General features: G+C 33.6%; 1 protein-coding gene across 2 annotated transcripts; it reads left to right on the forward strand.

Moving 5' to 3' along the window:
• Positions 1–4,940: 4,940 nt before the first annotated feature.
• LOC105322451 (cholecystokinin receptor) lies at positions 4,941–13,061 on the forward strand. Of its 2 annotated transcripts, XM_034453915.2 has the most exons (3): positions 4,941–5,219; positions 10,927–11,019; positions 11,587–13,061. In XM_034453915.2, the coding sequence occupies exons 2-3, from the start codon at positions 10,983–10,985 to the stop codon at positions 12,798–12,800; spliced, it is 1,251 nt and encodes a 416-aa protein (XP_034309806.2). In that variant the 5' UTR covers positions 4,941–5,219; positions 10,927–10,982; the 3' UTR covers positions 12,801–13,061. The 2 variants fall into 2 exon arrangements, with proteins under 2 accessions (XP_034309806.2, XP_034309807.2); XM_034453916.2 differs by lacking the exon at positions 10,927–11,019 and having other exon boundaries at positions 4,943–5,219; positions 11,587–13,060.
• Positions 13,062–13,514: the final 453 nt, after the last annotated feature.

The following is a 13,514-nucleotide window of genomic DNA, read 5'->3' on the forward strand; positions in this document are numbered from 1 at the left end:
TACAACCGCTGAAATAAAAGCTGACTGCACAAATGTGTAGCTAAGTCTATACAAGTAACTTCCTGACCTATAGGTTCATCAGACTCATGTATCACATCATGTATAACTTTATTGATCAGTCCAGTGATCTCTAGCGCCTAAAGTGGACGACTTCCTTCTCGGTAGATTCGACCAAGTCAATGAAAAAGAATAACTTTGAATGTAGTAGAAAAGTTCTTTTGTTTAGTTCAAATTACAGCGTAAAAAGTCATACTTTTAAATGGTTTTCAAAACATGTAAACAATTTCAATCGTCAGGAAAACGCTAAATTAAAAGCCTCTTCATTCACATAAACAGCTACGAATCTAAAATAAAAATGCCCATGTTTATAACTTGAGATATTTAGGAAGAAAAAATAATAAGCTATCAAATACTTAACACTGATGGAAAATCTGAAGTACTAAGTACAGATAAACAAACATATTACATTATCATATGAAGAATACATATATATTCATTTATCGTTAAACAAAGAGAGATAACTCTGCATTTTTGTTTTATTTGCAAAGCTAATTTGAATGCACAAGACTTTAAACTCAGCACCCGTATGTCAATCGAGTAAGATGAACACCATTTTTGAAAAGAAGTTAATTAAAGGTATTGCGAAATCATGGCCTATCTCCCACCATCTTTCTCCAGAAATATTTTTCTATTAGCTATCTGAAGACTTTATAGACGGATATTTATCTTCCCAAGTCTTCCCCGCTCTGTGAAACAGGGCTGATCAGATATCCTTGACTTTAGAAGATGGCGGATATAAAATACAGTTGTATTCGCCCCTTTCCCAATCCGGTTATTCTTTAAAAATTATTAAACAATATGTAAACAAAATCATTAAATTCTGGGTGGATGAATATTTTTGGTTTTTTTTTAATACTTCTTTCAGTTACAGTTCAAAATACATATTTTCAAACTGAAATATGTATTTAACTATTAAATTTAAACTGAAAAAACATTTTTGTTCCGTGTTCTAAATGCACAAACTACCCTACCTGCGCGTCGTGCATTTAAAAACACCGCTGATGCGCTGCATTATCAATCATGTTTCAATGTTACACATGTTCTATAAAAACCTATTATCATTTTTAAACTTTGGTGGACAGTAAGATCCTTCTTAAAAATCCTAAAACGTGTACATTCACTACAATCTGTGTTAAACGGAAGCTAAATTATTGACAGTTACAATTTTTTAATTTATTTTGATTTATATTCTAGATTTTGGACTCTTTTGCTAACTACTGATAAAAATACTTTTAAAAGTAACCTCATATCATTCCGATTGGAATTGGTCTACATGAAGGTACAATGCTCATAGCATCTGAATAAAAGACAGTGTTCTCCCAATCGCCGGTATTAAGCATAAAAGATCGGGTCCATATATATTTTTTATATGGTCGGATAAGACGCATACATGTACATACAACAATTTTCCCTCTATTAACTTTCAATTACCATTAATTATGGGTTTTTAAAAAACAAATAATTGGCTCACAATCCGATTAAAATCGGATCCTCGACACGTTCCTTGGTGTTTTGTTACTACACAAGGAGCAGATCGAGGATCTGAATTTAATCAGATTGAATGGGCTCAAATGAACCTAGAGCACATTGATAGAAAGACACAGATCCAACAGTATATGCAAAGAACTGGAAAATCGATTTCGGGATTAAGAAATTGACCTCAACAAAAGCCCCATCCCTGCAAAATCCACCTGTTCTTCGGAAACTTTGTAAATATTGGCATCTGTACACCTACCTGTACGAAAGACGAATAAGGCCAATAAAAAATATTTTATCTCCTAAATACGAGAAAAGATATCGTTATAACGAGTTAATATCTCGTTTTTACGAGAAAAAATCTCGAAATTACAAGAAAAGATCTCGTTATTACGAAAAAAGATTTATATAAAAACGTGCGTTTCTGAAAAGACCTCCAATTCGACTGGTTAACCCTATCAGTCTTTTTTTTTTCAAGAAACGTTAATTCAATTTTGTTTAGTTTTTATTAGACGGAGGCTGTTACATCATCCGTATATTGTGATTGTCTTCCCCGTGACGTCAAATAATGAGGATTCCTTAAGCACCATCTAGCGGTGGACGAAATAATGAATAATTATGAGGTTCGATGAGTAAACATGGTGTGCTTCTTTGTCTCTGTCGTATATCGTTCGCATATTATCAATTAATTATCAATCAATTAAACTTCACAAACACAGTGTATCAATCTTTAAATCAAACATCACAAACAGTGTATAATACGTCATTGTTAAGTATGCTTCCTTTCTCTTTATTTGAAATCAAACATCACAAACAGAGTAGAATACATGTACTTCATTGTTATACATACTTTTTTTCTCTTTGCTAGAAATCAAACATCCCAAACAGTGTAGAATACATGTACTTCATTGTTAGACATACTTTTTTTCTCTTTGCTAGAAATCAAACATCCCAAACAGTGTAGAATACATGTACTTCATTGTTAGACATACTTTTTTTTTCTCTTTGCTAGAAATCAAAACATCACAAACAGTGTAGAATACTTCATTGATAGGCATGCTTCCTTTCTCTTTACTTGAAATCAAACATCACAAACAGTGTAGAATACTTTATTGATAGGCATACTTCTGTTCTCCTTACTTGAAATGAAAACTATTAGAACGTCACTTTTTCCCCTATCTTAAAAGGAACACGTGGTGCACCTCGCGCGTTGATTTGATTAACAGGGGTAACACGTGGACTCGGACTGAAATTGCATGCTGGATTGAATCACAATGTACTATATTCTTTTGTCGATACTAATTTTATGAATATATGATATTAGTATATTTCAAATGAATGTACGTAAAATTACGCCTAAAACGCTCTCTCTCTCTCTCTCTCTCTCTCTCTCTCTCTCTCTCTCTCTCTCTCTCTCTCTCTCATAACGATCATAATAAGAGAATATCTAGATCGACGATACTCATTGATCAAGAAATCCCTTCAGCAGCTGTTCAGTGAGATAGAAAAGGAGAGGGGGGGGGGGGTGTTGTACAGTTAGACAAAGTAGTTTGCAATTTAGAGGTTATCTTTTGTCTTGAACAGGTGTGGAAACCTCTAGGATATGGCGTTTTCTACCTTGGGTTTGCAAATCACTATACACAGGAAAAAATATCGACTTAAACTAAATATACACAAGAAAAGAAATGTGTACATAAATAGTTTGCATTGTATTTTTCAAGTTCGAATTGTATGCATTTAATAACATGTACAGTTTCCCATGTTGTTTTGTGATGCAAAATAATTTCCTCCTTCCTTTTTTGTAAAGAACAAACACCTTTAAGTAGTAATATAACAAGCCTTATGAGGTTAAATAAGAGAACAACACTAATTATTTTTATATTATCTACCTAACTCTGATGTCAACCTGACAAATATCCTCGCGGCCTTAAATTGCCATAATACTAAACCGCTTCGCGAATATTCCAACATTATAAGCGGTTTACGCGCTGTTTTTCCTTAAATAAAAAAAATCATGTAAATTTTCATTAGTTTAATATCCTCCGAAAGGATGTCTTGGTCTATCGATCATTACTTTCAGTACTTTGATTTTAATAACAACGGCCATTTTTCATAAGTTTTTTTTTTTACATAAAATGATCGGATTTGGCATTTTATCTTATATGAATAAGTGGAAAGAACTTCATGTAATTCTACTTTTCATCTTAAATATTATAATCCCACTCCGAAGTAAATACCAGGTAGTCCTAGTCGTAAAAACCCAATTCTTTTACAGATGAAATAAATGACTATACAGTTCCAGTCATGGATATACATGATTTAACCGAATTGTGGTTATATGTTCATACACAACCTATATGTATATTGAAAACAATTGATTTTGTATATTAACATTTTGGAGTTTGAAAACAAATTACATCCATCCTTCTTATTAATAAATAGTTCAATATTAGTAATCAATCAAATCGATATCATATCAAATTTTGTATAGGCTTTTAAACGATGACTATGCTTAGTAAGTGTATAATAAAACATTGCAGTAGTTAATACACTTTGCATAAAGAGAATAGAGCAACGAAACGCGCAATTTTAAATTTATCCTTTCTAGTTATTACGAGATCTTTTCACGTAAAACAAGATAATTAGTTCGTAATAACGAGATCTTTTCTCGTAATTACGAGATAATTGGTTCGTAATAACGCGATATTTTCTCGTAATTAAGAGAAAATTAACTCGCTATTATATTTATTTATTTTTTATTTTTTTTTTGGGGGGGGGGGGGTGGGGGGGGGTGGGGGTATTAGAATGGAACTATTAGAGTAAAAGTAAGAGGTAGATTAGAAGTTATGTGAGTTATAGAATATTAGTGAACAAGATGTAACTATTCCAGTAATAACAATTAGAACATTTTGAATCATCGTGGAATACATATTACATTAGAAGTTTAAAATTTATCAATTTAGACTTGATTTTTAATATGGATTCACAAGCTAATATTTATAACAACTTTTAGACTTCTAAAATGTATCTACAGTGAGTGCATTGTTGGATTAGTAGCAAGTTTGTTCATATTTGAATGGTGATTCGAAAGAACAAGTTCAAGGATATACATGTTTTAAACTTGTAAAGTCAAGTCGGTTTGTACATTGTATTGTATACATGTATTATTTATTATACTTGTAAAGTCAAGTCGGTTTGTATGGGGAAACAGCGGCGACTAATGAATGTCTTTTTCCATGAATCTGGGAAACATTTACATATCCACCCTCGCAATTATTATTATGCTGGGATAATAATAACCTACATACTCATCTACACCATATCACAATGTACACATAACAGAAGCATGCATGTCTCTCTGTCTGTGTGTAAATCCTGTCCCTACGTGACGCTGTGTGGATGTTATTACAATGGCTGCTCGTAACGAGAGGCCTCGGACATCCCGAAGGAGATCCGGAAAAAGTAGGGCACGCGGCAACATCGTCAGTGTAAAATTCTTAAACAGTGACTATAGACAACACAAGTGGATGATTATAGTTTTCAAGTCGGGCCTGAGTATTTCAGTAGGAATGTATATCCACGCCGTTGTTTGCATTTCCTAAAGGGAAGAGAGATACTCGGTCAACAGTTGTTGTTTTTATATAAACGTTTTATTCAAACTTGATCAATTCTCTGTGGTCTTGGTAAGTTGAAAACATATTTGTCTAATTATTTGTCAGAAAAAAAAATATTTTTTAACGAGAATTTTGAACCAGTCGTTATTAGTCCCCTGCCGGTTTTCATCGGAGGGGACTAAAGCTTTCCTCTGCGTCCGTCAGTCCGTTTGTCTGTCCGTCCGTCCGTCCGTCTGTCCCACTTCAGTTTTCCACACTTTTTTTCTTTATGCATTTGAGTAATAATATGAAATTTGCTGAATAGCTTCAAAATGTCAATCTACAGATCAAGTTTACATTGCTCTACAATAAGTATGCCTAAGGTACTAATTTTTATGGTTATGATACATACAGCGCAACCCCCTTCCAAGAGAGAGAGAGAGAGAGAGAGAGAGAGAGAGAGAGAGAGAGAGAGAGAGAGAGAGAGAGACCGGTGTGTAATTTTCCACTTTTAAATTTAATGTTCTGACTATATGCAATATCTACATAATTTTTTTAACTGTTTATTTTTTCATTTTATTCCTTTTTATTTAGTTCAAAATGTCCTATTGTTTATTTCCTCCCTACTCATGCATACACAATTAGCTTAAAAATGGATCGATGTGACAGTAAAGTATGGCTCTTGCTAATTTATATACATAAAATCTCTATATTAAAAAAAAAAAAAAAACAAATCATATGTCAATGAGGCACATTGGCGGATCCAGAGGGGGGTTCCGGGGGTTGGAACCCCCCCCCCCCTTTCTCTGGGACATATGAATTTTTTGAAAACGTTTAATGCCTATTTAAAGACAATTTTTCCCATTTATAATAGAAATACTGTAATTATCTCAAATAAATGCTTTTAAAATTGCTTATTTAAATAATTTCGTACTACGTCCCATAATTTTGTTCTTATATTAAAAAAAAACCCTATCGATTTTTTATCGAAATAAAGTACATTGTACTCCCCTTAAGCATCCGGTGTTTACTACACTGAGTAAACATATGGAAAATTAAAGAAAAAATACATAAAATTAAGCAGTATTATAGATTTATAAAAACATTTACAATGTATTTTCTACTCTATTTCTTTTTTTTTTTTAATCGAATATAGTTCGTACAGTTTTGAACTGACGAGCCATCGAGTAAAACGACTTAACGGTTCAAATACGAGTACACGCATTCGTTTTACTTTAAAAAGCCGCTTTCAAATGTATTGTTTAGTTAATTAACCTAAATAATTATAATAGATGAGTTTTACTTCGTTTCATACGAAAAATACAAAGAAAACTACATGATTCGCTTATGCGGGTTATGCTATTTTTCTGGAATGCTAGCTACCTTCATACCCACTTTTAAACACAAAATAAAGCCTTTTTTGTTTTGTTTCCAAGAATCGGAAATTCTGTTACAAACATACCTTGTAAATGGTTTATATGTAAACCATTATGAAAATGCACAACTTTTCAATTTTTTTTTTAAAAATGCTCGCGTCTGTACCAGTCCGGATGATGAAGCGCACCCATTACAGAGGTCACATCAAGTTCCCTGGGACGACAATTGCTTTTACCATTGTATTACACACGTACCATCTTTTCAGATAAATTATCCCCATTCTTTTGTCATATCATGTCATTTAGACCTTTATTTAAGAAGGCAATTAATAGAAATCAAAATCGATAAATAGTTCAGAATTTAAAAACATCAAAGACATAAAAAAATTTACCAAAATATCCATTTATTAATAGTTTGTCATAATTAGTCTGAGTTGTGTTTTGTTTCTTAGTGTTTCTTTTCTATCAAGCATAGAGGCACTGAATTTATCATTGCTGGAAACTTGGGTTTCTTAAGGCTAGATATAATGCAAATCTTCCTTACCTAAACCAAAAAGGCAAAACACTCAATAATGCAGTGCACTCTAATGTTGATATAGATGTGAAATAGATAGTGATGAGATAAATGACTGCCGTCACGAGAAAAGGGCCCTTGAGGTCAAAACTTCACAAACTTACTTTTTTATCAATTCCGATGAGACAACTCTTTCTGAATACAAATATACAAAGATATCCAAGATCTTGTGTGTTTTAAGCATTTTATGACTATTTTAGTAAGACTTGTTAACACGACTTTGACGTAGGTGGTCGAAAACGTCACGACGTCACGAACGTCAAATTTTGTTTTGCAATTATTTTTTTATTTTATTCTTCCTTCCACATCGTTTTTAATTGTTTGAAGTAGAAAAAAATTATAATTTTATACAATTTCTACATTTCTTACAATTTTAACAAAAGAGAGCAAAACATTTTTAATATCCAGATATAGTTAAAGCTATGCAACTAATCCAGATACACTTCCGATAAATCCAAATGCAACCACCACCACCCCCCCCCCCCCCAAACCCCCGAAAATAAGATATATAGACAGATGAAGGATATTTAAAGAAAACAAATATCAACTTCTCCCAAACCTTTGAATGCATCAAAGTAATTTAAGCTGCAGAGAGACAAATTAGATAACATATAACAAAGATAAAGATTGTTAAATTCGATGCCTAGGTTTCCTCAATTTTGTGTCATACACGAGTTTCTTTTTAAAAAGAGAAACATTTATTCTTTTTGATCAACCTTTTGCACGGAATTTTTATCGCATTTTACTGATATTACTTTTTAAGTATCTTTACAGTTCTACGCAAGTTTAAAATCAATAGCTGTTTTTGACACTCGGAAGTTATATGGTGTTGAATTATTTTCCCGATTTCTCTTCTCTTTCATACGTTATCAATACTTATTTCTTATGAAATTACCGGTGAAAAAAATCGGCTTTGACTATCTCACTGAAGTTCCCACAACAAAAATTTGGAAATACGATTTTAACAAAAATGGCATCTTATATTTCTAGATTTAAAGTTACATCCACTTAGTATGATTCCCTCTATTTCTAACGAAAATTGTAATTCACAGCTGTAAAAAACTGAAAAAACTGAAATCTCCTCGGTCCAGTTCTAACCATTCAGTTTATCGATAGGTCGAAATCACATTGACTGCAGTATCATCGAAATTTGTTTAAAAAAGGAAAGACGAGAAACCATCATCTATGAAGGTGAATTGTACGTCCATGCATGTTATCAATTGTAAGTGTCGCACATCTAGTGTTTTAATTATATTTATAGATAAACGTGAATTCTTTATTTATAAAACGGCAATTTTATCGACTTGATATCAAAAGTATGGTATAGTATAATGACCGCATTTACATGTACAAACCTGTTTAGTATAAGGAATTTTGAATCATGTACGTTACTGATTTAAGATGAATATTAATAATCATATAAAAATGCTAGAAATCCATGAAAATGTGGTGAGTTTTTTTGGCATGTTATAATTGATTTTTTATAATTTTACGGAAAATAGCTCAAAAAGTACACACATGACGTGAATTTGGGTTGTTAAGTTGCACAAGAATATGTTGCGTTCAAATAATACACAAGTTTTTCATTCGTACAGACAGATATAATTTTATGTTGTTTTATTAAAGGCACTTTACATAAAAATGTATAATAATTGAGACATAGCCCTTCTCTCGTGTTCCTTCTGACTTTTTAAGAAGTGATGTAGATTCGTCTCCCGTGAGCTGAACTATATTAAAATCAAAGTACCAAGAAATAACGGGAGTTGATTTTATCGATGGTTTTTTTTTATATTTTAAAATCAATGATATGTTATTTTGCATGACAAGTACAGGTAGTTTCTAATCTGTATTTGAATTACGCACATTTTTATAATATGAATTTTCGGACTTTCTCGACACAAGAATTTTGATAAAACCCCATATGAATCATGTAAAGTAATATTTAAAGATAAAATAAATTCAATTAAACTATGTATCAGTGATATAAATATTTCTGGAAAATTTATAGATCCAATCGTTCAACCAAACGCTCGGCTGTCGCCGTTAATCTCCGACAAGTAAGAGAGACTCTCTTGTTTCACTGTACATGTAATTACTGCGCAGATAACTGTTGATTTGAAAAATACTGCTCTGCATTGACTCGGCATGTCTCGGCCTTCAATCCCTCTTATCAACAACGAGTATGCAATGTAGTTTTTGTTTTCACTTTAAAAAATCATACATGTATTGCTAATGCAAACTAAAGTTCTACAATTTTACTCAGAATACTTTATAAATCATCATCGTAAATCAACGATTAGTCGCATTCAATCATACGCAATAAGTCAGCGTATGCTAGACGGGCCTTTGGTTTCCAACGATGATTTATTTAAAAAAAGTGATGTCCCAATATTAGAGGATATATATTTTCATCACACACTAAAATGGAAAATGTGGTGTTTAAGTTTTATAGCTGATGCAAAAGCAGCATTTTTATGATATTACAGCTAGCATCAACGTGTGTGCAATACCACGCGTTCGAAGTGTTTAGATATTGACGTTACATATGTATATTTCATTTATTTAATGTTTATTTTTTAAATCAACATGTAATATTTGATTGAAAAAATATTAATCGCCGTACTAAAACAAGACCAGACTCTAGTTATTCAAAAAGCACAACACAGACGCAGACAAAAATAGAAAGAGCGAATAGAAAAACTGCGTTTACAATGCCGCTACTTTGACGTCGTTTTCTGAGCATTGTGACGTCAAAAGATAAGGGCCCTTTTCTCATGACGGCAGTCAAATGTTTATTAAATACAGTTGTATACGCACGGAAAACGTTCAAAAAGTCCTTGTTTATAGACAAATGATGAATTTTGCACATATTGATTTTCATCAAATTGAACCCCCCCCCCCTTTTCCAAATTGCTTGATCCGCCTCTGAGGCAGGTATCGCAGTCTATACTGAAATAGCTAGTACACGCATTACAGGATAATTGATCCACCTCTAAATTTATCGCGGGAAATATAGCGCGAGTGCACTGTGACGTCATCCATGACTTTGTTCGTCTTTGTTTACGTTTCTCGACTCAATACGGAGGTATGGAAGCATGCAACAAATCTTTTGAGTCTCGCCAAAGCATATGCGGTACTCAAAACGTGTCTTCAAACTTTAAGTCACTGTAAATTACGAGTTAAAAGTCAGCCACTTTTGGCATAGCACCACGGGTGAAAACATTAGAGAACATTATGGGACGTAGACAAAAAATTTTGTTTGATGAACTGTAGGTTTAGCTCGTTCTTTTTCCCGCGCACACTGGTTCTTAGAGCTCGCTTCGCTCGCCGGCGCTGCGCGCCGGCGAGCTGCGCTCGCTATAAACATATATTTGGATGTGCTATGTTATTAAATATTATACATAGGCTATAAAACGTTAAATGATCTATTTTTTGCATCGCCTTATCTTTAACGACTACACCCAAAAAGCATAGACATAAACCTCTTACTACTGTGTGTCTATTGTTCATGCATGCACGTGTATCCATATAAATACGTTTATTGTTCTTTACTTAGCGTCTGTCCCAGGATCTTGTGTCCGTCACTTGTTGTGCAATATTTTGATTATCTGGAATAAAACGTCCAGAAATAATGTTCTGTTACAATGTTCTATTTGTCGCGTCAGACTCCAGGACACGGTTGAATAATTAAGGAGGCTGGGTGGCCAACAAATTAACCATCAGATCTACCTAAAATTTAACATATGATTTGTTTAGCAATAAATTAATGTTAAGGAAAGAAAAACTTTATGTAATTTATCTTTTAAATTTTGGTATTTTGCTATATTTCTGTATATTTCTTCGTCAGGAGATTTATACAGTTTAGCAATGGTTACGATCATCGCACACTCTTAAACAAAGTATATGGAAATTTTGGACTGCTGTCGACTTGAAAATAACGGTATGCTATTTCAAAATTTATGTTCTGAAAACTTTCTAATTGACAAAGAATCACAAAATTGTGAAATTTAAATCAATATAACATTTTTGCAACTTTCTGATATTTAAAAGGACATGTCATTTACAAAATTATTTAGAATTTTTACTAAAAAAAATTTAATATTCTTTGCTCATAAGAATGTTTTTAAGTATTTAACAAGAAAATAAACAAAAGATGACGGAAATAGAAGCTTTGGACAGCTGTTGAGTGTTAACTTATCTAAGTGGTGTGGCGTTTTACCGGTAGTTTAACAGTCATTGGCATAAGTGTAAATTGTAATGGGGTGAATTTGTGTGACATTCCAGAAGTGTATTTAGCAGCTTATAAATATGCTTCAGATGTGATTAACAAACAAACACCTATCGCAGTGTCCATGCCTATTTGACATTCTAGTAGAGTTCAGAAAACCATCTTATAAATTACCGGACAAAGTGCCATTCAAAACAAACATGTTTATACCAACTAAAGAAATAGTAAAATGGGAATCTTTATGAGGCAATAACGTATAAAGTCTTGACTGTTTTGTAGGAGCAATGGATCCGTCAAACAACACCTCGCTTCAATCTCTACATCTAGAGGAGTTGGAGTATTCAGAGTTTATAGCAGAATACTTGCCTATCTTCATCTACCTGCTTATTCTTGGAGTGGTCGGAACCTTTGGGAACCTCCATGTTCTTGTTGTGTATTATCAGCGCTACAACCCGTCAAACCATCGCATCTTCATCTTATGGCTGGCGGCCGTTGATTTCTTTTCATGCACGGTCAGCATTCCGTTTGAGATGTACGACATAAGATATAGGTATACATTTACCGCCTCTTGGACGTGCAAAGTATTTAGATTTCTTAATCACGCAGCCAGCGTTTCCTCTGGGTTTCTGCTGGGACTAATAGCCTTGGAGAGGTTCCGAAAGGCTTGTCAGCCGACAAGTAGTCAAATGACGGTCAAACAAGCGAGGATTTCATGTATCGTTACGTTGCTCATCAGTTCAATTCTGGCGGTGCCGGCCATTGTGATTTACGGCGCCAATGTGTCAGAGACATTTCATCCGGGTATTGTGGGATCAGACTGCACGAGTCTGACTAAATACAAATCTTACTTCAAAATATACAGCGGCGCTTTACTGCTGTTCTCTACCTGTGTGTTTGTCATGTGTATTATTGTATACATTTTTGTTGGAAAGGTTTTATACAGACAGATGCAGTTTCGGAAAAAGGCTCAGCTTCGCAGGAATAAACTCAACGCTTTGTCATCAATATCTCTCAATGCTCATTGTTCAACGGCCAAACTGACCAACGGATCCGTGGCCTCTCTCGATAAGATTGAAATTGAAGAGGATCCGTCAAGTATCAACAATGACCATTTAAGGGTGAATAAAAACAACTCTGGAAATAATTCTGGATCACAAGTTCAAAAGAGAAAAACCAAAATCAGCCGTTCGAGAAGAATCACGCTGATGTTTCTAGTCGCCACGAGCGTGTCTTACCTCGGGTATTTACCCAACACCGTGTTCTCTGTCATTAAGGCGCTTGACACTGAGATGTTTAATGCTATAGCTCTGGAACTTGGGGCCTCTGTTTATATCTTTCTGCGTTTGTACTTTATAAGTAATGTGACAAATCCAATTGTTTATAGTTTCATGGACGAACGATTCAGAGAAGAATGTTGGATGTACTATAGAAGATTTCACAGGAAACTTTTTAAATGTTGTCGTGGTACAGAAACTGTGGATGTTACAAGATAATAGATAACGTCCTAACTTAACCATAAAGACACAAATTGAAACATACTAATGTACACTACATTACAATATACTTTACAAACCGTTAAGGAAGCAGCGGTCATGACCACTTTAAGTTGGAATGTATCAAGATTTTGTCAAAAATTGTTCCCTCTTTGATGATTACATGTATATGTATTTCTAGTGGGTTGAGCTCTTCACTGCAAAGTTTAAAAGGCAATGTATGGTGATTAAATCTGAAATAAATGGATATGTCTACTTTCATTTTGTGTCTTTTTCCGTCTCATTCGATGGTTTCACAACCATTTTAGCAATGTTACATCAAAAATGAGGTTCAAAAGACGTGTTTATATTTTTTGACCACTGAATGACTAACTCAGTTTTCCGGAAGGGAAAGACTTACATTGCCAGTGTGATGATATCGCTTATGGGAGATTTCGGAAGATAATTCTTTTTAAATTAGTTCAGATTTGCAATCACAATGGGCACACGTTTTACCTACTCCGACTTTTAGACTCTAAAATTAGTCAACGGATACACATTGTTATAGTCGTGATCTTTATTGTAAATTAATTCTCGACTGTCAACGTATCAAAGCTTATTCAAGTTATCAATGAACATTTATAATCTAAATAGGCGTATACTAGTAGGTATTGTGTATCAGTAAATTATACCGTTCACTTCAAAACAAAAACAACAAAAAGCACATGGGCTACA

This window comes from Magallana gigas, chromosome 10 (genome assembly GCF_963853765.1).
Source record: "Magallana gigas chromosome 10, xbMagGiga1.1, whole genome shotgun sequence".
NCBI classification, from domain to species: domain Eukaryota; kingdom Metazoa; phylum Mollusca; class Bivalvia; order Ostreida; family Ostreidae; genus Magallana; species Magallana gigas.